This window comes from Enhydra lutris, unplaced genomic scaffold (genome assembly GCF_002288905.1).
Source record: "Enhydra lutris kenyoni isolate GAN:26980312 unplaced genomic scaffold, ASM228890v2 scaffoldscaffold10, whole genome shotgun sequence".
Lineage (NCBI taxonomy): Eukaryota > Metazoa > Chordata > Mammalia > Carnivora > Mustelidae > Enhydra > Enhydra lutris.
This window is the reverse complement of record NW_019154094.1, coordinates 7,941,983-7,969,817: the sequence shown is the minus strand read 5'-3', so window position 1 is coordinate 7,969,817 and position 27,835 is coordinate 7,941,983. Positions and strand designations below refer to the sequence as shown.

General features: G+C 59.2%; 2 protein-coding genes across 7 annotated transcripts; one reads left to right on the top strand and one right to left on the bottom strand.

Moving 5' to 3' along the window:
- Positions 1–19: 19 nt before the first annotated feature.
- LOC111143774 (ring finger protein 123) lies at positions 20–27,530 on the bottom strand. Of its 6 annotated transcripts, XM_022497630.1 has the most exons (38): positions 26,080–26,594; positions 25,775–25,859; positions 22,863–22,942; positions 22,641–22,735; positions 22,235–22,289; positions 22,037–22,122; positions 21,699–21,785; positions 21,406–21,473; positions 21,084–21,209; positions 20,602–20,716; positions 20,416–20,520; positions 19,904–20,029; positions 19,660–19,752; positions 19,514–19,587; positions 18,666–18,783; positions 18,373–18,472; positions 18,118–18,179; positions 17,850–17,921; positions 17,516–17,636; positions 16,809–16,910; positions 15,560–15,666; positions 15,115–15,313; positions 14,645–14,790; positions 13,971–14,054; positions 13,079–13,186; positions 8,291–8,468; positions 7,385–7,459; positions 7,148–7,235; positions 6,967–7,054; positions 6,793–6,877; positions 5,343–5,482; positions 5,050–5,238; positions 4,879–4,954; positions 4,564–4,648; positions 900–1,042; positions 667–761; positions 444–529; positions 20–357 (listed from the first exon to the last, which is right to left on the bottom strand). In XM_022497630.1, exons 1-38 carry the CDS (start codon positions 26,159–26,161, stop codon positions 234–236), a joined length of 3,948 nt encoding a protein of 1,315 aa, XP_022353338.1. In that variant the 5' UTR covers positions 26,162–26,594; the 3' UTR covers positions 20–233. The 6 variants fall into 6 exon arrangements, with proteins under 6 accessions (XP_022353338.1, XP_022353335.1, XP_022353334.1 ...); XM_022497627.1 differs by adding an exon at positions 27,219–27,530 and having other exon boundaries at positions 20–761; positions 26,080–26,199; XM_022497628.1 differs by having other exon boundaries at positions 295–357; positions 444–761.
- On the top strand, positions 981–4,387 carry LOC111143775 (adhesion molecule with Ig like domain 3). The gene has a single exon (XM_022497633.1). It carries the CDS (start codon positions 1,723–1,725, stop codon positions 3,256–3,258), a length of 1,536 nt encoding a protein of 511 aa, XP_022353341.1. The 5' UTR covers positions 981–1,722; the 3' UTR covers positions 3,259–4,387.
- Positions 27,531–27,835: the final 305 nt, after the last annotated feature.

Genomic DNA, 27,835 nt, shown 5'->3' with positions numbered 1-27,835 from the left:
TCAAGAAGGGCCGGGCCAGGGCTGTATGGAATAATAATTTAATGCTCACTGTGGCCCTGACTGAAAGTCGAGCTCAGGCACAATTAGGACACGGCTGGGCTCCTGCCAGTGAGGTTACACTCAGGCAAGGAGGTTGGACATGGCAGGGGGGTCATGGGAACAGGGCAAGGGGAGCTCATAAATAGGGCCCAGCCTGGGTCTGAGTTCAGGGGTGGAGGCTGCTGCTGTGTGGGCTAGGCGGCTGAGGAAGTGGTGGTACTGGCGCTCGCCGTCTTCTCCCAGTCCTCTACAGACACGATGGTGGCTTTGCAGAAAAAGCAGTCCTTGTTGTTCATCAGGTGCTGGTTGATGCAGGCTCTACAGCAGGGGAGGGGAGGAGGATGAAGAGGGCCTGAGTACCCTTGCTGCTTCTGCAGCTCCCTGCACCCATGGGGCCCACTTACTTGCAGGACTTATGGCCACAGGGCTGGAACACAGCAGAGATGGGGTGAGCATAGCAGATGGGGCAGAGGTCCTCCTCGCTGGTGGGCTGCAGGGAGCAGAGTGCAGGGTGGGCTGGGGATGGTCACCCAGACAAGCAGACAAAAGACTATACCTAAACAGCGTGCATAGTTGTGCCAGCATGTATGCAGGGGCATACACCTGGGTGCTGTGGTGCCCACTCACCAGGGAGGCAGCCGCTGCCTGGGCAGACGCAGAGGTCAGGTGTGCCAGCATCTGTTCCACCTGAGCCAGCTCCTCGGCGCTGATGTAATCTGTGTCTGGGGGTGGTAGCAGCTGTCAGACCCAATGTGGCCCTAGAACCCAGTGCGTCTTAAGCACCACAACTTGGGGATTTGCTCTTGAGACTCCTGATCTAGCCCAGCCCCAAATCCCTGACCCACCCCCGGCCCACTCACAGCTCTGCAGGGAGAAGCGCTTCCGGTCAGGGGCAGGCAGGGCAGTGCCAGGGGCAGGGGGCTCTGGCTGCCCCAGGAGATAACATATAGAGCGGAGCTGGAAGCAGGGATCAGCAAGGAGCACTGACGTGGCTCTCTCTGTCCTAGTGGGAGAATGGGGGTAAGGATAGTCAGAAAGCAGTACCTGCTGGAGAAGTGGGAATGGTGGGACAGTCCAGCCCACATCCCTGCTTTTCACTTCCTGTCCCCCACCCCCATGTCTCTTATCCTAGACCCCAGTAAGAACTCCTATAGCCTGGGTGCCAGTTTAAGGGGGTGACCAGCAGATGGCGAAAGCCTGCCTACTCCTAATAAACACTAACTCTCCAAAGAAAACAATAAAAAACATCACTAGCAGCTTAAAGGACTGCCTCCCAGGTTTCCCCTCCTACTGTTAACAGGGTAGATGGGCACCGCAAAGCCACTGGTTAAGCATCGCTTGGGGCATTGGTGGCGGATTCGCGCCCCCTGTGGCGGCCACATGGGAACCTTGGTCGAGGGGAGGAGGGGCTGCCTCGCCTCCTCCCAACAGGAGCCAATGGGAGGCTGAGGCCCCGCCCTCCTCCAGGAGAGTATTTAGAAGCTGACCAGGGAAGCACTCGGAGAGCTGGGGAAGCCGGACCAGGGAGTACTGTGGGGAAGCCTGGCCCCAGATCCGGACCTGGAGCCAGGGAGCAGGGGCCGTTGGTGTGCGGGTCGGAGCCCACAGCTAGCAGAAGTGGGTGAGTCCCTGTGCTGGGTCCCTCACTGAGCTGCCCCAGTCCCAGCCGCAGCAGGCACCACTATGGCCTGGCTGGTGCTGCTGGGTGTACTGCTGTGCCTTCGGCGCATCGGGATGGGCAGCCTGGGCGTGGAGGGCTTCGTGCCCTCCGCGCCCCATAACTGCCCCTACAAATGTGTGTGTGCCGCCGACCTGCTGAGCTGCACGGGCCTGGGGCTGCAGGATGTGCCGGCTGCGCTGCCGGCTGCTGCCACAGACCTTGACCTGAGCCACAACGCCCTCCAGCGCCTGCGCCCCGGGTGGCTGACGCCCCTCGCCCGACTGCGCACCTTGCACCTGGGCCACAACGAGCTGGATGTGCTAGGTCGCGGAGTCTTCACCAATGCCAGTGGCCTGCGGCTGCTTGACTTATCATCTAACGAGCTGCGGGTGCTGGGACGCCACGACCTCGAAGGGCTGGGGGCGCTAGAGAGGCTGCTCCTGTTCAATAACCGACTGGCGCACTTGGACGAGCATGCATTCCAGGGCCTGAACGCACTCAGCGCGCTCTACCTGGGCTGCAACGAGCTCTCCTCCTTCTCTTTCCACCACCTCCACGGCCTGGGTGCCACCCACCTTCGTACGCTGGACCTCTCCTCCAACCGCCTGGGCCGCGTCCCCGCCACTGCCCTGGCCGCCCTGCCGGCCTTTCTCAAGAACGGCCTTTACTTGCACAACAACCCCCTGCCCTGCGACTGCCGCCTTTACCAGCTGCTGCGGCGCTGGCGCCAGCGGGGCCTCAGCGCCGTCAGTGACTTCGCCAGGGAATACACGTGCCTGGCTTTCAAGGTGCCTGCGTCCCGCGTGCGCTTCTTTGAGCACAGTCGGGTCTTCGAGAACTGCTCAACCGCCCTGGCTCAGGGCCTGGAGCGGCCGGAGGAGCAGCTGCACGTGCAGATGGGTCGGTCCCTGAGGCTACGCTGCAACACCAGCATCCCTGCTCTGCGCGTCGCATGGGTGTCCCCAAAGCAGGAGCTGCTGGTGGCCCCAGGGTCCCAAGACGGCAGCATCGCTGTGCTGGCAGACGGCAGCTTGGCCATCAGCAACGTGCAGCCGCGGCACGAGGGACTCTTCGTGTGCCTGGCTGTGGGGTCCCACTTGCACCACAACCAGACGCATGAGTACAACGTGAGCGTGCACTCCCCACGCCCCGAGCCCGAGGCTTTCAACACAGGCTTCACAACCCTCCTGGGCTGCGCCGTGGGCTTGGTGCTCGTGCTGCTCTATCTGTTCGCACCGCCCTGCCCTGGCTGCCGCCGCTGCTACCGCCGCACCTGCCGCTGCTGCCACCGCCGGTGGCCCCGGGCACCCAGTCCCCTCCGGGACCTGAGCGCGCAGTCCTCCTTGGTGCTCAGCACCACCCCGCCCGATGCGCCCAGCCGCAAGGCCAGTGTCCACAAGCATGTGGTCTTTCTGGAGCCTGGCAAGAGGGGCCTCAATGGGCGTGTACAGCTGGCCGTAGCCGAGGACTTTGATCTCTACAATCCCATGGGCCTGCGGCTCCAGGCTGGCTCTGAGTCCGCTAGCTCCACGGGCTCTGAGGGTCTGGTGATGACCTAGGCTGTCCTGGGCTCAGAGCCAGGCCACCAACCACCCACCGCTTGCCCGGCTCCCTGCTGCCGCCTGGAAAACTGCCAGATGCTAGTGGGAGCGCTGGGCTTAGTCCTCCAGCCTCCCGTGTGGCCTCGACCTCAACTACATCAGCCCCACTCACTGAAGGAAGGGCTGGGCTCCCTATCCTGTCTCCTGCTCTGCTCTCACACAGGGCCCAAAGGCCGTAGGCCCTCACCTGCTGGTGCCCAAAGGTCGCACAAGGCCTGGAACTGGGGCCATCTGGAAGAGCCCTTGCATTAGAGCCCAAGGCACACCCTTAGGGGCCGAGAAGCTATCCCGCAGTCATGGCGAAGAACTGAAACATAACCATCTCCCCCTTCCCAACAGGACAGGAAGAGAGTGGGCCCATAGGGGAGAAGGAGCGCTCCAAAGACCTAGACCCCCACCCAGAGCGGAAGGAGGAAACACGTACCAACATCCAACCTCCTTCAAGCTTCACAACTCCATGCAGTCTGGTGAGCAGGCAGAAGGCAGGCAAGGCTCTTCAAGAGCCCCCCAGTGGGCCTGGCCTGAGCCCCAGCAAGAGCAGCCCCTCCATCTCTGGCCAGAGACATCCACAGGCCACTCTGAGGACAGGGCCTCCTCCCATGGGCTCACCAGACAGCAATAAGGGGCACCATGGCCTGTCCCCCAGCTTTTCAGCAGTAAAAAGCCTGCTGAGCATGGCCAAGATGGGAGGGCTGAGCCGGAACTCGCTGTCCCTGGAGGGTAGAAGCCTCTTAAGGGCTGGCACTGGTCTCGGTGTAGTGGCTGCGGCAGTGCCCTGGTCTTATACGCATCTTACCACCCACCACAGGGAGTCAGGGAAGAGGGGTCTGGAACCCCTCCTGTGTGTGTGTTGAGCTGGGGGCTCCTACAAGCATCCAGGATCCAGTTGTCATGGAGTTCCTTAATAAAGGCGGTACATGCTCATTATCGGAACCTTTGTGAACACAAGTAGCAGTGCGTGTCCTCAGCCCCTGATCCCAGCAGTGGCGTCCCTACACCGCACGACAGCAACCCACCCCTGCCTGAAGCATAACCGCAAGCTTGTGAGGTCCCCGAGTCTTCTACTCCGAGCCACGGCTGCTGCCACCTAGTTAGAGAGTGTGTATGCCTCACTGCCTCTGCGCCCCCCCAACCCCCACCCCGCCTCAGAAACCTGACACCAAGGTTCACTGTAGAGTTGAAGAGACAGCGGGCCCGAGGCCCTGGCCGCCCCACTCCCATCAGCCACACCAGCTCCCGAGGGCCCAGGTGCCTAACACTCACCCTGAGGCCGGGCCGTGCACCAGGAGTCGCACCAGGATGCCCGTCACAGCAACCAGAATGGGGTAATGGTCCACGCTCTCCAGGCCTGGCGGGGAAGGAGGAAGGGAAGAGCTGCCGCACGCTCCTACCACGGGGTCAGGGCCCGCCTGGCTAGCACCAGCCCCCGCCCCATCATCCTCCCCAACAGAAGGGCAGGCTAAGGCCGGGGGTGCCAGGCCTGAGTGTCCTGATGCAGGATGGACAATCAGGCATCACGGCTCCCAGCGGGGGAACTGAGACCTGGGATATGCTGGGTGAAGGGCACTGGATCCTCACCAGGCAGCCGCAGGGTGACCACGCGGTCAAACAGGTTCCTCTCCGCCGTCACCCGGTTCAGCACCTGGTTTAGCAGCTGTGAGGGCAGGAGTCCATTGGTGGGTGTCTGGGTGAGCTCGCCACTGGGGCATTCCTAAGGGGTCCCCCCACTCCCTGCCCCAAAGGACACACCTGTGCGAGTCGCCGCAGCAGCATCTCGGAGGTAGGCTGGGCCCAGTCAAGGAATATCTCAGGCACCAGCGTGATGGTCATCTCCAAGACACGCAGCAGGCTGACTGAGAGGTCAAAGCAGGTGGCACACACCTTGAGCTGCCGGCTGTCCACAAAGTTCCGCTCTAGGCGCTCAGCGGCCTGTTGGATCTGAGCCACCGGCAGGGACAGGTGGTGGTCAGTGGCCTGGCCATGCCACAAATCATGCCGGCTCCACTGCAATGCCCCAGCCCACCCGCCCCACCGTGACCCACCTCCTGGATCATGCCGATGAACTCCGAGAAGGCCCAGTTGAGCTGGTTGAGGACGCTGTTGAGGAAGCTAGGTGCCACATCGGGACCCTCCCGCAGCAGCTCCGCCATGTGCTGCTGAAGCAGGGTAGAGGGGCAGGGCTCTGTGGGGGCAAGGGGAGGCAGCATCACTGGGGACTCCAGTCCAGGACTCCTGCCTGTCCTGTCTACCTCTGTCCTCACTTGCTGGGCCATTGGTGTAAGGACCAAAAGCTCCCGTCATGAGGGCAGGAGGACAGGGTCCAGCACTGTGTGGGGTCTAGAGCTAAATCTGTCCTTCCATCTGCTGGGCAAGCTGCAGGATGAAGTCTTTCCCAGCTCCGCACCATCCCTGTGGCCTAGAGCTGCCCCCCAGCCTGCCCCGAGCGAGATCTCAGCCACATGCCTTTCAGGAAGGGCTAGATGCAGACAGGGTGACTGAGGCCCTCTCTCTTCTCACTCTTATCTGGGTCAACGTCCCTAAGACCTACTGTCTAAACCTTGCCATCCTCTCCTCTCCTCTCTCCTCTCTGCTGCCCTTGGCCTGGCCTTGGCATATGGCAGAGGTGGTGGGTGCCAAGTCTGGGATGACAGGGAGGAGTAACCAGAGCCCTTAGCCGCAGCCAGGCTGGACACCACCCCCCCAGCCCCGTGCAAATCAATAGTTCTGACAGCAGCCGGACAAGTATCTGGTCCCACTGCCGCTCTCCATTTGCAGCTCAGTTCCACCTGCAGGCACAACCAAAACAATGGGCAATGGACTTCACATAAGGCAATCGGCCTCTGGGACCCCTTCACACAACAACCCTGCCCACAAGGGCAGAAACACGCCACACGGGCCAAGGACAGCCACCCTGTGGGGTGAGCGCAGTGTGTGGCAGAATGCAGCCGGACCACTCTAGTCCTGGCCCAGCTGAAGGTCCTCAAGTTCACAGAGCTCTGGGGGACCATGCCCCTGGAGAGAGAGCAAAGCCTCTGCTCCCAACCAAGTGCCCCTTCCCCCTGGAAGCCCCACAGGCACCCCCCAGTCTGTGCCTCTGCCTTGAGTCAAGTTATCCAAGGTCTGGCACCAGCAGATGGCAACAAAGGGGGAGAAGGACATGGTGCCAGGGCCAGGCTGGAGGTCAGGGAGCTGGTTCAGGGTCCTCACTCTGCATCAGCTGCCAGCTCTCTTCCCAGCCTGGGAAGATACTGCCTTTTCCCTGTGACCCAGCAGAGTGTTTGGGCCCGAAGGGCAGACATGGGACTGGGGAGCCAGGGGAAGAGTAGGCTCAGTGCCCCTGGACAGAGAGGAAGCCGGGAAAGGGAAACCACAGGGGGCAGAGTTGGGGCCTAGCATGAGTGCAAGAGAGAGGCTGGAAGACGGGAGAAGACTCCTAGAGGACCCAAGAGCAGGGGGCCAGGGCCCCCAGGGTAACCCAACCTGGCCACTCACTCTGGAGGCTGGGCAAGTTGGCATCCTCAGGTTTGGTTTTTAGCAGGTGCGGCAGCCGTGTGTAGCGGTACCCGAACCCACAGCCCTGTGAGGGAGGGTCCGGTGGGTCAGTGGGGGGTAGGGCAACCCTCCCCTGCACCCCACCATGGCCACCACCACTCCAGCCGGGCTTACCCTCCAGAGCCGCACCAGGATCCAGTTGGTCTGGGCCCAGGGCCGCTGCTCATAAGGAGCCAGGAGGCTCCTCACCATGGCAACACGCCTGTGAGGGCAAGGGGTGGTGGGCAAGGGGTGAGGCCAGGTGTGGTGCGGTGCGGGGCAGGGCGTGTGCCTCCCTGCCCTGACCCGCACTCACTGCTCCTCAGGGATCCGCTCCACAGCCCGCAGGGAGTGTGGGTAGCACACGTAGCTGGCCAGCGCCTGCATCAGCGAGTCACGGATGTCTGTTGGGACAGGCCATGCCTCAGCAGGTGCCTGGCATGAGCGCCGGCCCCCACGCCTCAATCCCACCTGGCCGGCATTCTGAGCAGGAAACAGCCGGCCAGAGGGCTGTCCCATCCCTGCCCCCCGAGCCCTCCGCAGGGCCCCTCACCGGTGCCCACGATGCGTGTGTCCGCAAAGTGTTTGGCGAGGATGGCGGCCAGGCGGGTCAGGGTCTCTTCATAGCCTGCAGGAGGGGCAGGAGGGGCGCTTGGCTGGGAGTGGTAGCTCTGGGGTTAGGCACGACCCTGGCAGGGTGAGCGGGCTTGGGCGGTGGGCTCCAGTGCTGACTCCGGAGCCAGTCTGGGCCCGAGCTGTCATCTAGGGACTTCGGGCACGGCATTCACTGACTGTGAGGGGCCATCGCGCAGACTCACTGTGGGGGGAGGACGGTCCTGCAAGCCGGGGCTCAAGCCCATCGTGGCACACACTTGATGGCTCAGCAGTCAAAGCCCCTTGGGCACCCACAGCTCCGCCTCTGAGGACAAAGCCTGCACCTAGGCCTGGGGCGGGGCAGGGGACAGGCCAGGGGCCGACACCCCACAGCCTGAGCCAGACATAAACCACCAAGCCCAGCCTGACCTGGTCTGTGAGAAGCCCAAGCTTTATACATGGCCTCCAGCCGAGCACCCCGCTTGCTGGGATCTGCAAACACAAGCCACATCCCAAGGCCGGTCCCAGGGCACCAGGTGTGGCCAGCTGGCTCCAGACTACAGCGACACCAATACGGAAGTTCGAGCTGGAGGGGGACCCCACCCTGGCACTCCGTTTTGTCTCCTCCCTTCCTGGCACCAGTACCGGGGAGGAGCTGTTGGCTCTGGGGCTACAGTAGCGAGTAGGGCTCCTCACCAGGTGGGGCTTTTGCAAATGCTTGTTCACCACAGAGGGGAGGAGAACAGGGGCTGCCTCCCCTCCTCCCTCCACGAACACGCATGCTGTGGGGCTAGGAAGGCTCAGCACAGGGCTCGCCTCAAAGACCTCCTTTTCTGTCCCCTCCCGGCCTGGACAGCCTTGTCACCTGGGAGCTCCTCCATGCTGTGCACGGGGCCGAAGTAATTCTTGAGGGCGCTATAGCTGTTGATGGCCACGCTCAAGTAGAACTCCGGCATGAAGGCGAAGAGAGAGCCCGTGCGGTCGCCGTGCTCGATGGTCCGCAGGCAGACGCGCAACAGCCAGTAGATATCGAGCATCTTCTCCTGAGGGAGGCACAAGGGGTGCTGCTGGGCTGTTTGCGGAGAGGGTCATAGGGGGCAAGGCTCGGGCCAGGGACCAGGAAAGGCCTCCATGTTCCCAAGTGGGAGCAGTGGCTCAGGAAGGGCAGTCACGTGCTTGGCAGACAAGCGTGCGCCCCGTGCTCGGAGAGGGCAACGCCCCAGCCTAGACCGGAATTCTGGCTTGCAATTTTTAACGGTACAGGTTTTAGGGGCGCCTGGGTGGCTCAGTCAGTTAAGCGTCCAACTCTTGCTTTCAGCTCAGGTCATGATCTCACAATCTTGAGCTCAAGCCCCAAGTCGGGCTCTAGGCCGGGGAGAAAGCAAACCACCTGCCAAAGGCCCTGTTCCCCACAGGATGGATCCCACATAGTCTATGCCCAGGAGGAGTCACCAGCCAGGCCGCAGGCCAGACCCAGACCATCCCCATGTCTTGGAGCTGGAGCATCTGGACTTGACCTCAGTTCTGATGGGTCCCCAAACCTAGGAACCCAAGGAGAAGATACAAGCAGGGGTCAGAGGGTGCACCTGAGCCAGGAGGTCTGCAGGGAGCCTTCTGGCACAGAAGGCCAGAGAAGACCAAGTCTGAGGAGGGGCTGGCACCCATGGGCCCAAAGGACCACTGTAATGGGGGTGGAGATGTTTCTGCACAGGGGGCGGGGCGCTTGAGAGAGACCTTGCAAAAGGTCTATTTCAGAGTGGAGTGAAGGAGGGGCCTGTGCTGGGCCAAGAGTGAAGGGAAAATGAGGAGCGAAGACACAGAGAAGGAAGGAGGGAGTGGCTGCTATAGGCAGATGCAGAATCAGGGAAAGGCATCACAGGTTTTTCTCTTTACTAACGGGAGAAAGTAAAGGAGAAGGAGGCTGGAGTGTGAGCACTGAAGATGGAGAAGAAAGCAAGCAGTTCAACATAATAAAGGGTTTTTATGAAAAGCCCACAGTGAACATCAGACTCAATAGTGAAAAACTAAAAGCGTTTAAAGACAAGGATGCCCTCTTACGCTACTTCTACTCAGCACAGTACTGGAAGTCCTGGCCAGAGCAATCAGACACAAAAAGAAATAAAGGTATCCAAATTAGAAAGAAAGGAGTAAAATTATCTCTATTCACAGATGACATGATCTTATACGTAGAAAACCCTCAAGAATACACACACACACACACACACACACACGTGTTAGAATAAATGAATTCAGGAAATATGCAGGGTCTGAAATCAACACAGCAAAGTCAGTTGTGTTCTTTTCTTTTTTAAAAAGATTTATTTATCTGAGAAAACGTGCATGCATTGGTAGGGGGAGAGGGAGAGAGAATCTTAAGCAGACTCCACGCCCAGCATGGAGTGCTCCTCAGGGGCGTGATCTCAGGACCCTAAGATCACGACCTGAGCTGATACCAAGAGTCAGATGCTTAACTGACTGCCACCACCCAGGCGCCCCGCCAGCGGTGTTTCTATACGCTAGCAATGAGCAAGCCAAAAAGGAAATCAAGAAAATAATTCCACTTAATGAGCATCAAAAAGAATGAAATCAAGGTATCACTCTAACCAAGAAGGTAGAAAGACTTGGACACTGAGAACCGTAACATGTTGCTGAAAAAATTTTTAAAGACCCAAATGGAAAGACAACCCATGGATTGGAAGACTTGATATTGTTAAGTAACAATACCCTCCAAAGCAAACTACACACTTAATGAAACTCCTATCAAAAGCTCAATGGCATTCTTTTATAGAAATAGAAAAATCTATTCTAAAGTTCACATGGAGTCTCAAAGGACTCAAACAGCCGAAACAATCTTGAAATAAAACAAAGCTGGAGATCTCCTACTTTCTGATCTCAGAACTTACTGCAAAGCTACAATAATCAAAACAGTGTGGTACTGGCATAAAAAATACCATACAGACCAATGGAATAGCCGCGAGAGCTCAGAAACAAACCCACACACATATGACCCAAGGGTTTTTGACAAGGACGCCAAAACCATTCAATGGGGAAAGGAAAAAGTCATTCCAGTAAATGGTCCTAAGAGAACTGGGAAAGAATGAGAAAGAATGAAGGTGGGCCACCACTTCACATCTTCTACAAAAATTAACTCACTGACTTACAAGCTAAAACTACAAAACCACGTGGGGAGCACTTCATGACCTTGGATTTAACACCGACTTTTGTCAGCTGGCGGGCTGTGACAACCAGACCAAGAGAAAAAAGAAAAACTGGACTTCATCAGAATGAAAACTGCGACAAAGTCACCACCTACAGAGTGACAAGGCAAGCCACAAAATGGGAGAAAATATGTGTAAATCATAATCTGATAAGGGGCCGATATCCAATATATAAAAATAATTCCTATGAATCAACAACAAAAACCAAGCAATCCAAACAAATGGGCAAATGCACTGAAACTTACATTTCTCCAAAGACATGCAAATGGCTGATAAGCCCATGACAAGGTGCTCAACATCACTGATCAACAGGGAGATGCAAATCCGAACCACAAGACACTGTTTCACATCGATTAAGATGGTTACTATCAAAAAATATAGACAGATAAGTAGACAGATATACAGACAGCGTGAGGGAGGGAGTAGCAAGTGTTGGCAAGAATGGGAAGAAACTGCTGCTTTTGAGCCCTGCTGGTGGGAATGTAAAATGGTACAATCACTGGATGGCCGTTCCTCAAGAAATTAAAAATAGAAGAACCATGTAATCCAGCAATTCTGCCTCAGGTACATATCCAAGAGAACCGAAAACAGAAGCGCAAAGAGATAGTCATCTACACCAGGAACACGGCGGCACCATTCAGAGTAGCCGGGAGGTAGAAACAAACCGATGGTGGATGACTGGGCAAACAACGGGCTACAGACACAGAGCAGAAGGTAATTCAGCCTTTGGCAGGAAGGCACTCCTGCCACCTGCCACAGGAGGCGGCAAGGACGTTCTGCTCAGTGAAATACACCAGCGACAGAGCCGGATGTTGTAGGACGCCACTTACACACGGTCCCCGGAGCGGTCAGATTCACAGACACAGACAGCAGAGTGGTGGGAGCAGGGACGGAGGTGAGGATGGGATGTGGAGGTAGCAGGGTAAGTTTCAGTCTGGGAAGAGGAAGGGCTCTGGAGACTGACCGCACAACCTACTTACCACGACTGGACTATATATTTAAAATGATTACGGTGGTAAGCAATTTATTATATGTATTTCACCACAACTTTAAAAAAAGTGTTAAGAGAGCAAATTTTATGCTATGGATATTTTATCTTTTTTTTTAAAGATTTTATTTATTTGAGAGAGAACACAAGAGACAAAGAGCAAGCTAGCACGAGTAGGGGGAGGGGCAGAAGGCGAGGGAGAAGCAGACTCCCCACTGCGCAGTTGGCCCATTTATCATAATGTACGTATTTATTTATTTTAAAGATTTTATTTATTTATTTGACAGAGAGATAGACAGCACAAGCAGGCAGAGCAGCAGGCAGCAGGAGAGGGAGAAGCAGGCTCTCCACCAAGCAGGGAGCCCAACACGGGCTCGATCCCAGGATGCTGGGATCATGACCTGAGCTGAAGACAGTCACTTAGCCGACTGAGCCACCCAGGCAACCCCCCCCCCCCTTTATCATAATTTTAATAAAAGGAAAGAAGCTACAGAGATGAGAGGGCAAAGTTCCTAAGAAGATGGTGTGGGAGGAATGGGCAAGGCTGTCTAGGCCAGTGGACAGGCATGAAATTCCCATCAGGAGAGGAGAGGAAGCTCCCAGACGATGATCACCTCTACGGGGCTGGAGGCAAGGCAGCCTGGGGCAAGGTGGGGCAGCAGGTGGAGGTGGTTGGAGTTGGAAAGGAGGCTGGGAGAAAGCAAGCTGGGATAGTGGGCAGAGGTGGCACAAAGGCCTTGATCACCCAGTTATGGGGGAAGGGCACGCCTAAGAATGTAGATGCCCCGACATGGGCACTTACTAGCGGGTAGAGATGCCAGGACAGTCTGCACAGGAAGCAAGACTGGAGGGTTCGGGGCCTGAGGGTCAAAACAGGGTCACAGGGAGAGTGTCTACAGCTCAAGGCTGACAGCACCGGGAGGACAGATACTCATCCTCCTGGGTCATGACGGAATGTCGCTAGCATCAGGATGCACCTGACACACTCCAGGCTCTGGCACAAACTACTGAATCAATGAGTGAGTGAATGACAAAGTAGGAAACAAGGCTGTAGCCTCTAAGGAGGGAGAGGAATCAGAGAGAAGCAGGTGCAGAGTGAAGGCAAGTGGGGCTCCAGGAGAGCGCCCCTCCACCCCAGAGAGAAGAAAGGAGCAGGGAAGAGGGGGACAGGCAGAAACAGGCTCTGTTCCTCTAAGGGAGGATGTGTGAGCTAGAGGGGAAATGAGGTGCCTACAATGGCATCTGCTCTAGCTCATGGGGCAAGAGAGCTTCAGGAAGTGTGGCTGGGGTAGGGGTGGGGGGATGAGGAGCAGGGAGGGGGCATGTGTGCACCAGAGGCCCAGGAGGACAGGGGGCATTGAGGGGCTGGCACAACCTGGCCCGGTCTATGACTAGGCAGTGAGCTTGGAGACAGCAGCAGCCACTGGCCAAGGCCACTTCCACTCACCTGGGAGTAGACAGTGGCATGGACCCAGGCAAGACGGCGACTCAGGTGGTCCAGCTTTTCGGAGAAAACCTTCTGACTCTTGGTCAACTCAGCGATGATGTCCTTCCTCTGCCACCCAAGGGGAAAGGAGGACAATCAGGCCACACACCCACACCTACCCTGCCTGCCCAGACGCAGCCTGGTGGGGACCCACTCATGCCCAGAGCAAGCAAAGGGGTGGGCAGACCCAGCTCTACTCTTTGATTCCTCTTCCGCCTCTGACCCCGACAAGCTTGAGCAGGCCTTGGGGCAGGGCCTTGGTCACCTGCATAGAACATGGAAGTGAGACGCAGCTGAAGTTCCATGAGCCCCTGGCCAGGACCCCCAGGGACTATGCTAGGACCAGAGCTCCGGCAGCTCCTCTCACCCCGGCCAAGCTTGGGCTCTGCATTCAGCTGGGGACGGGGCCTGGCAGAGAAGCCCAGCCCAGGCACGCTCGGCCCTGCTCCCCTGGCCTGGAGAGCTCTGGCAGAGGGGCTCCAGGGCAGCGGGGGCGGCAGGCCCTGCTTCCTGCTGACTCTGCAAGTGGCCGAGGAAGCACTCAGGGTCGGATTCATAATTGATGAGGAGAGTGGGTGTGCGTCAGCACTTAGTGGCGGGGGGTGGGGGATGGGGAGCGGGGGCACCTTGGCCTGGGCTGTGACTGGTGACGGGGCTCAGGCCAATGCTGCGCCCTAATGCCAGCCCCGCTCTCCCTGACATGGGGTAGTCAGGGGGGCAGGGACTGCAAACCCGCCGGGGCAGTCCCCAGAAGCAGGGACAGGGCCTGCCCTGAGAACCCCGAGCCTGCAAGCCCCCTCTGCGAACAGCCCTCCCGTCCCCAAACCCATCTGCCCATCCAGGCCTTCCTTACCCGCTTGGGGCACCGGCGGAGCTTGTCCTCTGTGTCCCTCAGAGCTATCGCATACTCATTGACGTCGTCAGACACCCCCACCATCTAGAGCATCAGACACAGGTCCCAGCATGAGCCCCGGGCAGCGCACTCCGCTTTCTTCAGATGCAGCCTGGCCCCAGGCCTGCCAAGCTTCCAGTCTCTGGCCCCGCACAGCCCCCTCCCGCAAAACAGCTCAGGCCCACGCACTCCCAGCAGCAGTCAGCCTCGCCGTGGCACACATCCATGTGCGGTCACACACAGGCACTCTGCGTGCGCGTACGCGCGCGCACACACACACACACACACACACAGAGGCACACTGCACACGTACACGTACACACACACAGGCATGCTGCGTGCACGCACACACAGAGGCACTCTGCGCACGCACGCACACACACACACAGGCACGCTGCACATGTACACGTACACGCACACACAGGCACTTTGCGCAAGCACGCGCACATGCACACAGGCACGCCGTGCACGTACACGCACGCACACACAGGCACGCTGTGTGCACGCACACACACACACACAGGCATGCTGTGTGCACGCGCGCGCACACACACAGACACAGACACTTTGTGCATGCACACAGGCATCAGAAGCGCAGGAGCACAGGACATGCTCGTGGGCCACCGGCGGGAGACCTTGCCCAGCTGCTGGTGAACACTGAGGTTGTACATCATGACGGCTCCATCCAGGACTTCCAGCAGGGAGTTCTCGGTGAGGGGCTGCTCCGGCTCCTCAGGAGGCCGCCCCAGCAGCAGGCCCTCGTTCCAGTGGCTGCCCTCAACTAGGAAGTGGGAGAAGGGCGGGGTCAGGGGCACAGACTCCTCCAGCCCTGTCCTGGCTTGTGGCACCAGGCTGGGCCTCACAGCAGGAGAAGGGAGCCCCTTCCCCCACCCTGGGCCCAAGGAGGGCCCCCTGCAGGGAGAACGCACGGGTAGGGGCAGGGCAAGGGCCTGCCACTGCCGGCCTATTTCTGAAGCATTGATTTCCTCCCCCTGGAGTGCACTTCCCATGTCCTTGAGCTACTGCCAGGCCACAGGACCAGGAGGGAATGGGTGTGGGGAAGCACACAGGACAGATGGCTTGTTTGGCCCTGCCTGGCACCTACTGTCTTCACGAGTCCTCTGTTCGGCGCTCAGCGTGCGGACCTTCACTTTCTCCGAGGTGCTCAGAGGCCGCCGGGGGGTCATCAGGCTCACAGCCGCTGTGCTGAGGAAGCGGTTAGCTCGGCCCAGGGTTGGAGAACTGAGCCAGCTGGGCCGGGGCAGGGGCAGCACGCCCCCCATGGCCAGAGCCTGCGTGGGGCGCTGTGGAGGAGAGAGGAGGCCAGACGCCACTCAGCTCCCCGGGGACAGGGGCCCATGTAGGGCCCCGTGGATTTGTGGGGCTGGGAAATAGCAGGAAGGTGTGGGCCTCCACCCACAGCAAAGAGACCTGCTTGGCGAGAAGCCCCTTGCCTGCACGGAGAGGGAGGTGGCCCCACGTGACACCCCTGCCCTTAGGAAAGAGGGACAGCCCGACACCAAGCCCCCTGCCCTCCCCTACCGCGGCACCTGGGCCGCAGGCGGGGCCGGCTCCTCATCCTCGTCTAGGTCATCCATGGTGGCCGCCTGGAGCTCCAGTGGGTCAATCAGGATATTGGCCTTGGAGGCAAGGTCATCTGGGGGGAAAAGCAAGAAGGCTCTCAGGCCAGCGGAGGGCTGAGGGGTCACAGTGGAACGGCCCAGGATGGCAAGGGTGCGCTGTGGGCTGTGTGCGCACCACTGCACCTGGCCTATGCCTTCCACTTACTCCGCCCAGCGTTCGCCGCCTCCCAAGGCCCTTTGTCTCACAGGGCCTTGTCAGCAGGAGACATTCCCCAACACTCCCCCTGGCAATGCCTCCGCTTCCAGTGCCGGCACGCTCTCTGGGGCCCCTGACTTTTCTGGCCCATTGCTTCCTTCCCGACCAACAGGAGATCCAGGGTTGTCTAAGCCACGACCCATCTCACTGTGCACACAGGCCTCAGCACAGGCTTGGCCGCATCCAGTTCTCCATAGACAGCCGGCCGCTGCACCTCTGCCTGCAGCCCAGGCTGTGGTCCCCAAACATACCGGCCAAGTCAGCTCAGCCATCTTCTGCAGCACCCTTCCTGCGGCCGCCCCACCCCCGCAGCCTCCAACAGGCAGCCTGGGGTCATCCTGAACTCCTGCCCTTCCCCTCTGCCTTCCCTCCACCTCCTCACTTGGCCCAGGAACTCCGTTCTCACACACAGACCCCGGACTTCACTCCCTTGCCTCAAAACCTTCCGAAGCAGCTCTGACCCCTGGAATGAGCCCACACCTGCTCTGTGGGCCACAGGGCCCTCAGACCACCCATGCGACTTTTTGGCCCCACTTCCCACAGGTCTCTGCCGGGTAGCTTCCTCTTGCCTTTGCAGGCTCTGTGCTCAAAGCCACTCCGTTCTTGAGAGCCAGTCAGGCATCGCTTATGAACGTTCCCCTCCCACATGTGACCTCGCCAAGATCCCACAGTCACTCCTCTGCCAGCACACGTGCCCCTATTTCATTTTCATTTTCATTACAGGACTCTCAGAATCTCCCTGGGGTGGGTGCTCAGAGGGAAGAGATGGCTGGACCCAAGACCTGAGGCCCATCAGCATCTCCCTGCTGGAGCAGGTCAAGATACTCGGGCGCCCTCTGGTGGGCCCAGGACAGCTCAGCACTCACGGCAGAGCAGGCTGAGGGCCTGCTTCCCCTAAACACTACCCTCCACGCCGCCAAGCCCCAACATCCTGCCTGCTGCCCACCACCCACCACGAACCTTTGAGGGTCTTCCGAAGGTGTGAGAGGAGGCCTCCCAGGCGCTGAAGGTCGAAGTAGTCTACCTTGCCATTATAGAAGACCTGGGGCGGGATGTAGGCCTCTACGAGAATTTGGGGGGGGCGGTGGGGAGGGTGGCGGGCCAGCAGTGAGCCAGGCAGGTAGACCCCCTGAGAAGCCAGCCCTCTACACTGCTTAGCAGAGAGGGGACCCCTGGCCTCGGCCACCCACTTGCCCAGGCACACAGCATGGCTTCAGTGCCAATGACGGCACAAATTGGGAAAAAGGGAGAATCCTGGCTACGGTCACATTCAGAGAGGGCCCTGCCCAGCCCTGTGAACATCCTGCAGTCTGGGCGGGCACGGCTCCCAATGACCCCGAGAACCCTGTGCCACACAAACACAGCCCCCAGCACCTCAGCCTGCCCATGGCGTTCTCTATAAAGGACTGCAGAGGACCAGACAGGCTGAGACTAAGAAGAAGAGCCCAGACTGGAAAGGGACTTGTGGGGACAGAGTGAATGTGGGCTTGGCACTCCTCCAGCGTGGGGCTCCCACTACCCTCCGGAAAAGCCACCCATCAGGAGGAGAGGACTCAATGGCAGGAAGCCTGGGGCAGCTCCACCCCACCCACAGCCAGCTCTGCACTCCACACCCTCCCCAGGAGCAGCCCCACCCAGCCTCTCTGATGAGGCCTGGCCCCACTCACCCTCACTGAAGGAGGCACGAGGGTTCGAGGCCTTGTATTCATCCCAATAGTAGCGCAGGGCGGAGATCAACCGGTGCAAGAAGCAGACCATGTACTCGGGGGGGCAGAGCACGGGCATGTTCTGCAGGTACACGACACGCATTCGTGCCGGCCCAGAGCCAGCTCACTCCTCATCCGAGGCCAGCCCCAGGACCCTGAGCAGAGCACGGAGAGCAAGGCAGCAGAGGAAGAGCAAGACGAGGTGGGGACGCGGCAGGCGGAGAGGTGCCAGCAGGTTGCCGACTGGACAACACAGCCAGGGGGTCCGCGGTGGGCTGGCCTACTGGACACTTACCCCCCGGCCACTGGCATTCTCCTGTAGAAACTTCCGGAACTTGGTCAGGAAGATGTACCTAGAAGCTTCACCCTTTGGTGGGGGGCAGTGGGGATGAAAAAGGAGGCTGTGAGCAGCTGGCCCTGGTGTGGAGGACTAGCTCAGTGCTATGCCTTAGCCTGGGCCCTGCCATGGGAACGTGAGCTGGTGCCTGCCCTCTAGGCCTCAGGGCCCAGTACCAGCACCCCTCCCTGCCAGGGACCCACACGGGGGTCTGGGAGTCACTCACCCCATTATCATCTTTATTGTTCAGCAGCAGCTTCAGGATCTGGACCTGCAGTTCTTCCACCACTGGGGGGTGGGGTGGGGAGGGAAACATGACATTGAGGCTCCCAGGGGTGAGAGCGGACGGTAGGTTTGGACTGGGGCTCCACTCCCAGGGTCCCACAAGCCCAGTCTAGACATGGTCATTACCAAGGGCCCCTCTGCACACACACACACAAATCCTCCACCCCCCACTCAGTGCCCCAGGCAGGGGACCGACCTTCGATGCGCTTCTTGAGCCTTTGGCAGCCCCGTTCATAGGCACGCCTCCGCACGCGCTCCTCGGCAGTCTCATCCTTCACATCCTTACTGTCTTTGCCCTGGGCAGGGGCAGGGGATGGAAGACAACAGGGCTCACCCAGGACTTAACCGGGCCTACTTCAGACAGGAGACCCCCAGCCTCCGCCCCACAAGCCAGGCCGGGGAAAGGGCCCCACGCACTCAGCGCCAGCTGGCTCAGACAGCCTGGGCCAGCCCGCACCTGACCCTGCCCACCCAGCTCAGGGGGCCCACCTCCCTGCTGGAGCGGTGGGGCCACCAGGTGGTGGGAATGAGCTCCTGCAGACCAGCCTCCTCCACTCGCAAGGGGCTCTTGATGTAAAAGAAGACGACAGACCGGAGCACGTCGAAGCTGGTGGTCGTCAAGGCAGAGCTCTGCTCGCCGAAGGTGCACTATATGCCCTCAGGAGTCCTCTCTGGGAAGCCCTCCCCAAACCCGCCCATTCCCTGATGTGCCCACCACGTTCTCCCACCCTTAGGGGTACAACGCTGCTATAAGGCTGGCTCCCCCAACCCTGAGCCCCGATGAAGAGCCGTGCCTATCTAGACCCTGTTCAGCCTGATTCCCAGCAAATGGATGAGAAAGGCTGGTCACGGGAAATTAAGACTGAGGCACAGGCTGGAGAGAGGACCTGGCCGTCTCCCTGTCTCCCAGCTGTGTCTGCCTCCTGGAGGCTGAAGACCCCAGACGGAGAAGACAGCTACCAGGCCAGGCTTCTCTGCCAGGGCCCTCCCTGCTGTGACACAGTCCCCAACACGGCTGAGCAGCAAGGAGAGCGGACCCTACAAGATCTCGTAGGAACCCCCGCTGTAGGGCCTGGATAAGCAGCAGCGCTCTGGCTGCAGAGATTAGGGCTGGTGGGGCCGCACACCCCCTCATGGTGCCAGCGTCTGCCGCCATATGGAAAGCCCTGCTCAGGCTGGCCAGCTGGCCAGGGCCCTTTGTTCTCCCCCATGCACTGGCTGGCTCCGGTCCCAAGCCTCTCCAGGAACCCCTGGCCGGAGGTATACCGCCCTCCCTGACCTCTACCCAGCCCAGAGGACCCCACCCATCCACCTGGCTTGTGGCAAGGGGAGGATACAGGACGTTGCTGAGCAGAAACTTGCGGGACTTCTCATGCCTCAGGATGGCAATGGTGAGCCGCAGGTAGTGGATCTGTGGGGAAGGGGGTGTTCAGAGTGGGCGGCTGCGGCCCAGTGGGCGCAGGGCAAGGGCAGGTGCTCCCACCTGTAGGCCCAGGTCCGGGACGATGGGCGAGAAGCGGTAAAGCCGCAGCAGGGACATCATCAGCTGCTTGAGGCAGTCCTGCACCTCGTAGTCCTAGGGGAGGGAGGCCACACTGCACACCTGCCCAGCGGAGGCCAGGCACCAGGACGGCCACCCGCAGGCCCTTTGCCGAACCCTTCCCGCACCTCCCCCGTCTCTGTGGAGCCTGACCTGCCGGCCTGAGGCCGGCAGTCAGGAGCCTCACCTCCATGAAGAGCCACAGGAGGTCGAGGACCTGACGCACCACAGCCTGAGCCTGTGCGGGGCTGCCCGCCTCCACGACGCCGCGCAGGAAGCTCACGAGCACGGCCTCCACCAGGTACACCTTGCGCTGCACCGAGGGTGGGCATGGGTGAGGTGGCGGCCCCCACCCCACTCCCGGCACCCCAGCCCGGGAACGTGGCCCCGGCCACAGGCACAGATAGACTCTCAGGCCCACTTGAGTGACCCCAAGACAGAGATGAGCACTTCCAGGGTCTGAGCGAGACACAAGGACGGCTCTGGCCCTGGATCTCCTCAGTGCTTTGCACACACGGGTCCCTTAGCCGGCGACGTCACTCGCTGTCCACCTTCAAAGGCCTCCCCCAATGCCCGCAGCTGGAAGCATCTTGTCCTCCCCCGGGTCACATCCTGACCCTCATGCACCTCAGCTCCCCAGCCCCCAGCACAGGCACTTCTCCCAGTCCGCCTCTGCCCCCCGCCCCGATGTCCCCTCACCAGGAGCGGTGCGAAGCGATGGAAGATGTGGGCCAGCGTGAGGAGGACGGTGGGCTGGCCTTGCAACTGCCACTCGGAGCTGTCCTTCTCCACCAGCCGGCCTTCCTGCATGGGGGTGGGGGAGGATGGTGAGGCGCAGAGGGGGGCAGAAGGCCCCTGGCTCGCCTGGCCCAGACCCCAGCTCACCACAGGGTCCAGCTCCACGCTGAGCACTGCCCGGAAGCAGCCCAGCAACTTCTGAGCCCGCACCAGGTCAGCGCGTGGCGGGTCCTGCAGGGGCCGGTAGCCTGCCACTGGGTAGGTAGCACAGAGTTAAGCTGGCAATACCTGATCTGTGGCTCCAACGCCCCCACCCCTCTCCCCAGAGACCCCCAACGAGGTGCCTGAGCCCTGGCGCAGTGCAGCAGAACTCTCCTTCTCTCTCTGTGGGATGCTGCTTCTCCCGCCGCTTCCTGTTCTTCTCTCTTCCACACTGGTGACAACGGTACCCCCCTTACGAGGCTGGCACAAGAATTGTGCTCCCCGGCCCCTACCTAAGCTGTACCCTCCCCTCTCCTCACAGCAGCTATGGCCCACAACCAACCCATGGAACTCCCTGGGGCAGGGAGCCCCTCATCCCAGTTTCGAGAGCTTCCATGCAGTCCACAGACATCTTCCCAAAAGGATATCGCAAGGGACGGCTGCCAAAGTTGAAGGCCACGGACTCCTTGAAGGAGAGGCTGATGGCTGGGAAGTAGGCCATGCCCAGGCCTCTGGACAAGTTCTCAAAAGCGGTGCCCAGTGACACGCCATTCCTAGAGCAGAAGGGAAGGCCTGTGAGCCAGTGCTAAGAATGATGCAACCGAAACAAACCAGAGAGTCAGGCCCTGCTGCAGGTCTCCACCTTCAGGCTACCAAAGTCGGCCTGGCCCCCTTACGGGGACTGGGAAACTGAGGGCAGCTCAGGGAGAGCCCAGAGCCCAGGCTTGCAGGTAGAGGCAAGAGACTCACAGGCAGAAGGACAGGGTGCCATCGTCCAGGTCGATGAGGCAGCTCACGATGTCCCCCGCTGCCCATGCCTGTCGGGGGGGGAGGAGGCCTTACAGATGCACAGAAGCCCGGCAGCCTGCCCACTCTGCCCCCGAGGCTGTGTCTCCACTACCGCCCAGGGGAGGGGACCATAAGTACAGAGGACCTGAGTCCCTGCCCCGCCCCATGACCAACAGTGTCTCGTGGCTGCCCAGTGATCCTGCCGAGCTGTGAGGATGGACGTGGGCAGGTGGGCAACGGGTCTCAGTTCTCACCTTGCCATAATTCGTCGTGGTCACATTCCACTTGCGCACCCGGTTGCCATCATAGGCGTAGGAGTTGTGCGTATCTCCGACCCCCTCCTAAGGAAGAAGTGTGTGTAAGGTCCAAGGGAGGCGGGTAGGAGCAGGGCCAGAGCCCACTGGCCATAAGCCTCGGACCCACAGAGCTGTAGAGAAAGGGGCTAATGCTCTGAGACATGGAGTGATTTCCTGGGCCAAGTGGCCCTAGGAAGGGGTGGGACGCAGTCCTCCTCCAGAGGGCACGTCTGGGTGACGGTCCTGAGCCCGGATGAGGCCAGCAAGGGGGAGGGGCCTCTCCCATGCACACACACCTCCTGATTGAAACGGCAGTTGATGGTGCACCAGCCAATCTGCATGAGCCCCTGGGAGGAGATGAGCACCTCGTAGACCCATTTCCCTGGAAGAAGCTAAGTCAGGCCTAGCAGGCAGATCAAGACTGTGTCCCGCCTCAGACCTGGGCCCACAGAGCCCCTTCCCATGAGCCGGGCCACAGCACAGCGTGGTCTCACCTTTGTACACGCATGTGGTAGAGCGGATAGTACCGAAGTTGCTGTGTCCAATCACCTGGGTGAAGAGCGGGGAGGGTGAGCCTCTCCCGCACGCAGACAGCCTCCCCGAGGGGGAAGGGCCCCATCCCCAACCCAGCTGGTGTTGTCAGAAGGGATTCTAGGTTAGGAGAGTGACGGGAGGGCCTCATAGCTGTCCTGGGGAGAGCTTGGGGCCAGAGTCACATCCAAAAGGTTTTAGGGCTATGTCAGGAGGGCGTCGGGCCTGAGGATTCAAGGAACCCATCGGGAACGGTTTGTGGCTACAGCCCCACAAAGAAAAGGTAAAGAGCCCAAGGCCACATCAGGAGGAATTTGGGGCTGTCAGGAGGGGCTTGGACCTGGAACCCCTCGCCTTGCCCTCACTCACCCCTAGGAGGTCATCGTCCACCAGAAGAAGCCCCTCGAAGCCACCTGTGTGGTCTAGGACCACAGTGGATGGGCCAAGCCGCCCTTCAACCTGTCCTGAAGAGGAGAGGTAAATGTGGGGTTGGGCAGGGCACAGGATCTGACAGGAGGCACAGAGGGCAGGCCCAGGACACCCTGAGCCCAGCCTGGCTCCCCCACTCCCATCCCAGAAACTGCTACATACCCTGGCTCTCCTCATCTTCATCCTCCACATGTAATAGCTGGTCCAGATGCTCTGGCAGGTTCTGGAAGTTCAGGGGTTTCCTGGGGAGAGCGAGAGGCTGCGAGGGGCCCAAAAGTCCTTGAAACCAGCCAGAGGACACTAAACCCCTCTCCCGCTCCCACTCCTCTGAGCGTCAGACAGTGGCTGCCCAGACTCCAGTAAAGGCGTTGTGCCTAGTCCTAGGTTCTGCCATGCTGCGGGCCAGAAGGCTGGATTATCCGCTAAACTAAGAAGTACTAGTCCAGTGTGGTGTACCTCAGGGCTTAAAAAAATAAAAAAAGGAAAAGAAGAGCCCTCCTTCAGCCTTAATCCCTTCATCGGTAAAGAGGGAACAAAAGCTCTAGGTCAGAGAGGCAGGGAAGATTCCAAAGCATAACGTGTGCTCCCTGCATAGCCCATAACCCCCCTGCCCTCAAAGGGGACTCCGGTGATTCGCCTGGAAGAGGAAGGCTGGGAGAAGTACTGGTCCCCGGTGGCCTGTACCAATGACAGCTACATCGGCCCTTGACCCCAGGCCTGCGGTCCCAGCCAGGGAATTCTGTGCCAAATGAGACAGGCCTTAAGGAAGATGAAGGACTGAGCCCTCTACGCTGCTGGCTGGCTCTGTCCTGTACCCACCTGAACAGGCGGAGAGCACACGGCCTGCCAATCTGCCATTTGCCCCAGCCAGAGGGGCCCCCTTATCCTCCCAGTGCACATGCTCAGAGGATAAAGGCCTCTGCATGATGCTGGCCAGCTCTATCCTGAGTTCAGCTTCTAAGAATAGCAGAGAACGGGGTGGCAGTAATTAGCAGGGCTCGAGTAGAACAGAGACCGGCACCGATCTGGGTCCAGCCCACAGATGGGTGGCACCTGCTCTGCCGCCTCTGGTCCCAGCTCCTTCCCCTTTCACTGGCCCAAACCGGTAGGCTCTAGAAGGGGACAGAGATGGGCCAAAGCACCCACTCTCTGGCAAGGTAGCGTCAACCCAGCCTCACATGCCAACCACGTGCTCCCCTGCCATGAGCTCCTACTAAGCTACGGGAGGTAGAGAGGCACGAAGCCTCCTCTCCCCATCCCTGCTAAACCCTAAGCCAAGGCCAGGTGGTGGCCATGCCATGGAGTGCCCCACCAATAGCATGGAAAGTTTCGGCCAACCTCATGTCTGAAGACCCCAACAGGCCCAGGGATCAAGGTTGCCATTGGGGCAGTGCTTATGGGCTCCCACTGGGGAGGGCTGCTCTAGTTTTGTGCCTGTTCTCAGGAGAAGCTGGGGGAAGCCGGTCTGAGACTCAGCACTGCCCTCTGGCCAACCTGGCACTTGTCTGTCCTTTCTAGATTGCCTAGGTCCCGGGCCCAGGGCTCCGCATCCACACAAGCGCTGAGTGATGGCCCTGCCACCTGCTCTCCCTCCTGGCAGCCAGAGAACCAGTGGCGGCATGACCATTTCTGATATCACATGAGGGAGGGATCAGATGGCCTTGGGAAGAGGCCAGGACCAGGGCTGGCATGGAGGTGGGCAGTGGCCCTCCAGACGTGGGAATCCCATGGCCACCAAAGCCACTTAAATGGAACGGGCAGCAGTGCCGTCCTTTGTGCCTGCCCAAAGAGCAGAGACCATGGAAGACCAAATAGGCCAGCTGGCAAGGGGGCTGAGAGGCAGGGACACCCAAGCCTCACCGCAGGAAGGCAGAATCCATGCGATCCTTGAAAGAAGGAACTCAGCCATAGTCTTAAAAATGATTGCAGTTCAAATGGTCCAGCCACATGACTCCAACCCTCGGCATCTTCACAGCACTGTTCACAAAAATAACCCCTCCAAGCCAGGGGCGGCGCTAAAGGCCACAGCAGACCCCTGGTCTTAAGAGATACCCACCAAGATTTGGAATACAGAAATAAAGACGCACTCAGGGCAAAAGGTTTAATGACAAAGATAGGATCTAAACTTCCATATACTTCTAGAGGTGAGGGATCTGTCCACTAGCTTGATGGCAGTGACGTTTTCACAGGTTATCTAGATTAAAGCTTACTGTATTCTACCCTTTAAATACACGTAGCTTATTGCACGTCAATCATTCTTCAATAAAACTTGTTTTTGTTTTTTAAAGAACTAAAGGTGGGGGTGTCTGGGTGGCTCAGTCAGTTAAGTGTCCAGCTCTTGGTTTCAGCTCAGATGATGATCTCAGGGCCGTGAGATCAAGCCCTGCATTGGGCTCCACGCTCAGCACAGAGTCTGCTTGAGATTCTCTCCCTCTCCCTCCCCTATCTCATGGGCTCACTTGCTCGTGCGCTCTTTCTCTCTAAAATAAAAATAAAATCTTAAAAAAGAAAAACAACTGAAGGTGACGGAAATTTTAAAAAATTTCTATACAGTACAATCTAAACGACATACATCACAAGATAAGGAAACCAGAAAGGAAACACACTCACGTGATCATGTCAGAATAACAAAATAACAGATTTTTTTTTCTTTTTCTTCTAAGTTTCTGCTCAGGTGCACTTGTAACTTTGATAGGGACTAAGCTTAAACGCACTCAGCTTGCAGGGCAAAGGGACTGGTATGGTCTGTACCTTATAGGTTCAGGCAGAGGCTACAGAGGAGCGGGATGGGACCAAGGGTGGGCAGGTGCACACACACAGCAGATGCGGACCAGGGAGGGGGAGTGAGCCGCTGTCATAAGGACTGAACGTGCACCACCTCCCCAGCCTCCATAAGCCCCTCAGAAGGAAGACACTAACAGCCAGGGGAGAGGAAGAAGCAGAGTCTGGAATGCAGACTCTCTGGCCAGAGATCTCACAGCCGGGGGCGGCAGAGTGAGAACAGAACCCAAGCCAGCCTACCCAGAGCCTCTGGTCTGGTCCTTCAGAGTGAGGCACCACCCATGGGGCCGTACCTGCTGGCGGCCGCAGCGGGCGCATGCTCAGGAGAGGAAAAGATGCGGTGCAGGTAGTCATTCAGTAGCTTCTCGTGCACGATGCCTGTGCCACAGGACAGAGGGAGAGAAGGGTCATGTGGTCAGTGCAGCTCCCAGACTGTGCTGGCCCTCAAGGGGTCAAAAAAACAGTCACGTTGGGTGTTCTTCCAGGTACAAGGGGTGCAGCAAGGCCTGAAACTCATGAGACCCGGGACTTTACTGCCTTGGTCTTTTCTTTCCTCCCTCAACACAAGGAGCCTCCTCCCAGCCCTGCCAGCCCTTACCTGTGACCCTGGACTTCTCAGCGTCTGATGTCAGCCTATAGCTCTTGCGGGAGAAAGACATGCTGGACCCCTTGGATGCCATCCTTCATCTCTTGTGGGCAGCCAGCGGTCCTAGGGGGGCTGAGTCAGAGGCAGAGTCTGTCTATCTGAAGCCAGCCGAGGGACCCCATAATGACCTCAGTTCTGGGGTGGCAAGAAGGCCTGGGAGCAGGTGAGGCCAGGTGCCCGCATATTTACAAACCAACCAACCCCAGGGCACAGGAAAGCAGGGGCCTCCCAGCTTTCTACACAGGGAGGGTGGATGGGGCCTGGACCCCCCAATGTTCCAGGGCTTAGTACGGAGCCCGAAAGAGAGTAGTTATCACATATAGGTTTATTGCACCAAACCGAATGTCTCAACCCCAGAAAAAAGACCCAAGTGTCCAAAGTGAGGTGGCCTAGAGACAGAGAGACCCTGTTTCCTTCTCAGCTCTAAGTCACACTGGGTCTAGCTCACATCCAGTAGAGAGAACCCTATACCACCTTTCCCCCTAGTGTGGTCCATCACCCAAGGGCTTGGTGCTGTCTCCAGCTCTAAGTCCTGCTGACACCTAAATCCAGGATCTTTCTTCCCTTCTCTTGTCCAAAAGCCTGCTAGTTTTCTTCTTCCCACTCGCATGCACAGCCTTTCACCCCATCAGAGCACCACCCTCACCCAGTGGTCATTGCAGACCCTGCTGCTCTTCCCACTGCTGTCCACCCCACACATGTCCTGGTGTTGCTGCAGCTGCTTCAGAAGATGCACTAAGTCGCTGGTGACCTCCTCCTCAGTGATCTGGAGCCCTGCTGTCCACCGCAGTAGCCGCTAGCCACGTAGGGCTATTTACATTTGAATTAAAACTTAAACATTAAAACTCAACTTCACATATTAACCACATTCCAAGAATTCGGTAGCCACATATGGTTAGCGGTTACTGTACCAAACACTGAAAATATAAAACACTTCCATCATCACAAAAAGTTCTATTAACTCTAGTCTGGTGCCCGGCCTTCTAGCACTGCCTTAGACTGCACTCCCATCTCTGCAGCCCAGTTCCTTATCTCACTTCACACAGGTCCTCTGTTCCCACCACACACCCTTGCCCATTCACGGTCCGCACCACGCCTGCCCCTCGGGAAGGTGACTGTTCTGCCTTGGCGCCTATGCCTGCGACGGGCCCTCCGCGGGCGTCCATGACCGCTGCCCCTCTCACACCACAGTAGGTGCGGGGCAGATTAGAGCCGGTCACTCATCTGATCGGCAAACCTTCCAGACATCCACTCCGGGTGTCAGGTGCTGAAGACCCCGGTGATAGGCGGACTTGACGTTGCTCAGGGATTCCCTGCCACGTCGATCCTGTCCAGCCCCGCCGAGGGATCGGGGCTCAGAACGGAACCGACCCCTTCTCGGAGTCCAAGGACGCAGAGAGCAGCGCATGTCTCCCCCAAGTCGCCCCCGCCCGGCCCCAAGCTCCACAGGATCCTCCCAGCCAGCTCCAACCCGGAGTCTCGCATCACAGGCTGCAACCCCTGAGCGGCGAGCACTCTCATACTGGGCCGGCTGCGGCCGGGAGGGGAGCCCCAGGGACCCGCCCCGCGCGGAGCCGGGCCGCCCCTCACTCACCCCCAGCCTCCGCCGCGGCGCCCCGGCTCACAACATCCGCCCAGCCTCTCGTCTACGGCGCCCGTCTAGGGCCAAACCGCGCGCTCATCGCGCACGCGCATCGGCTCGCGCCCG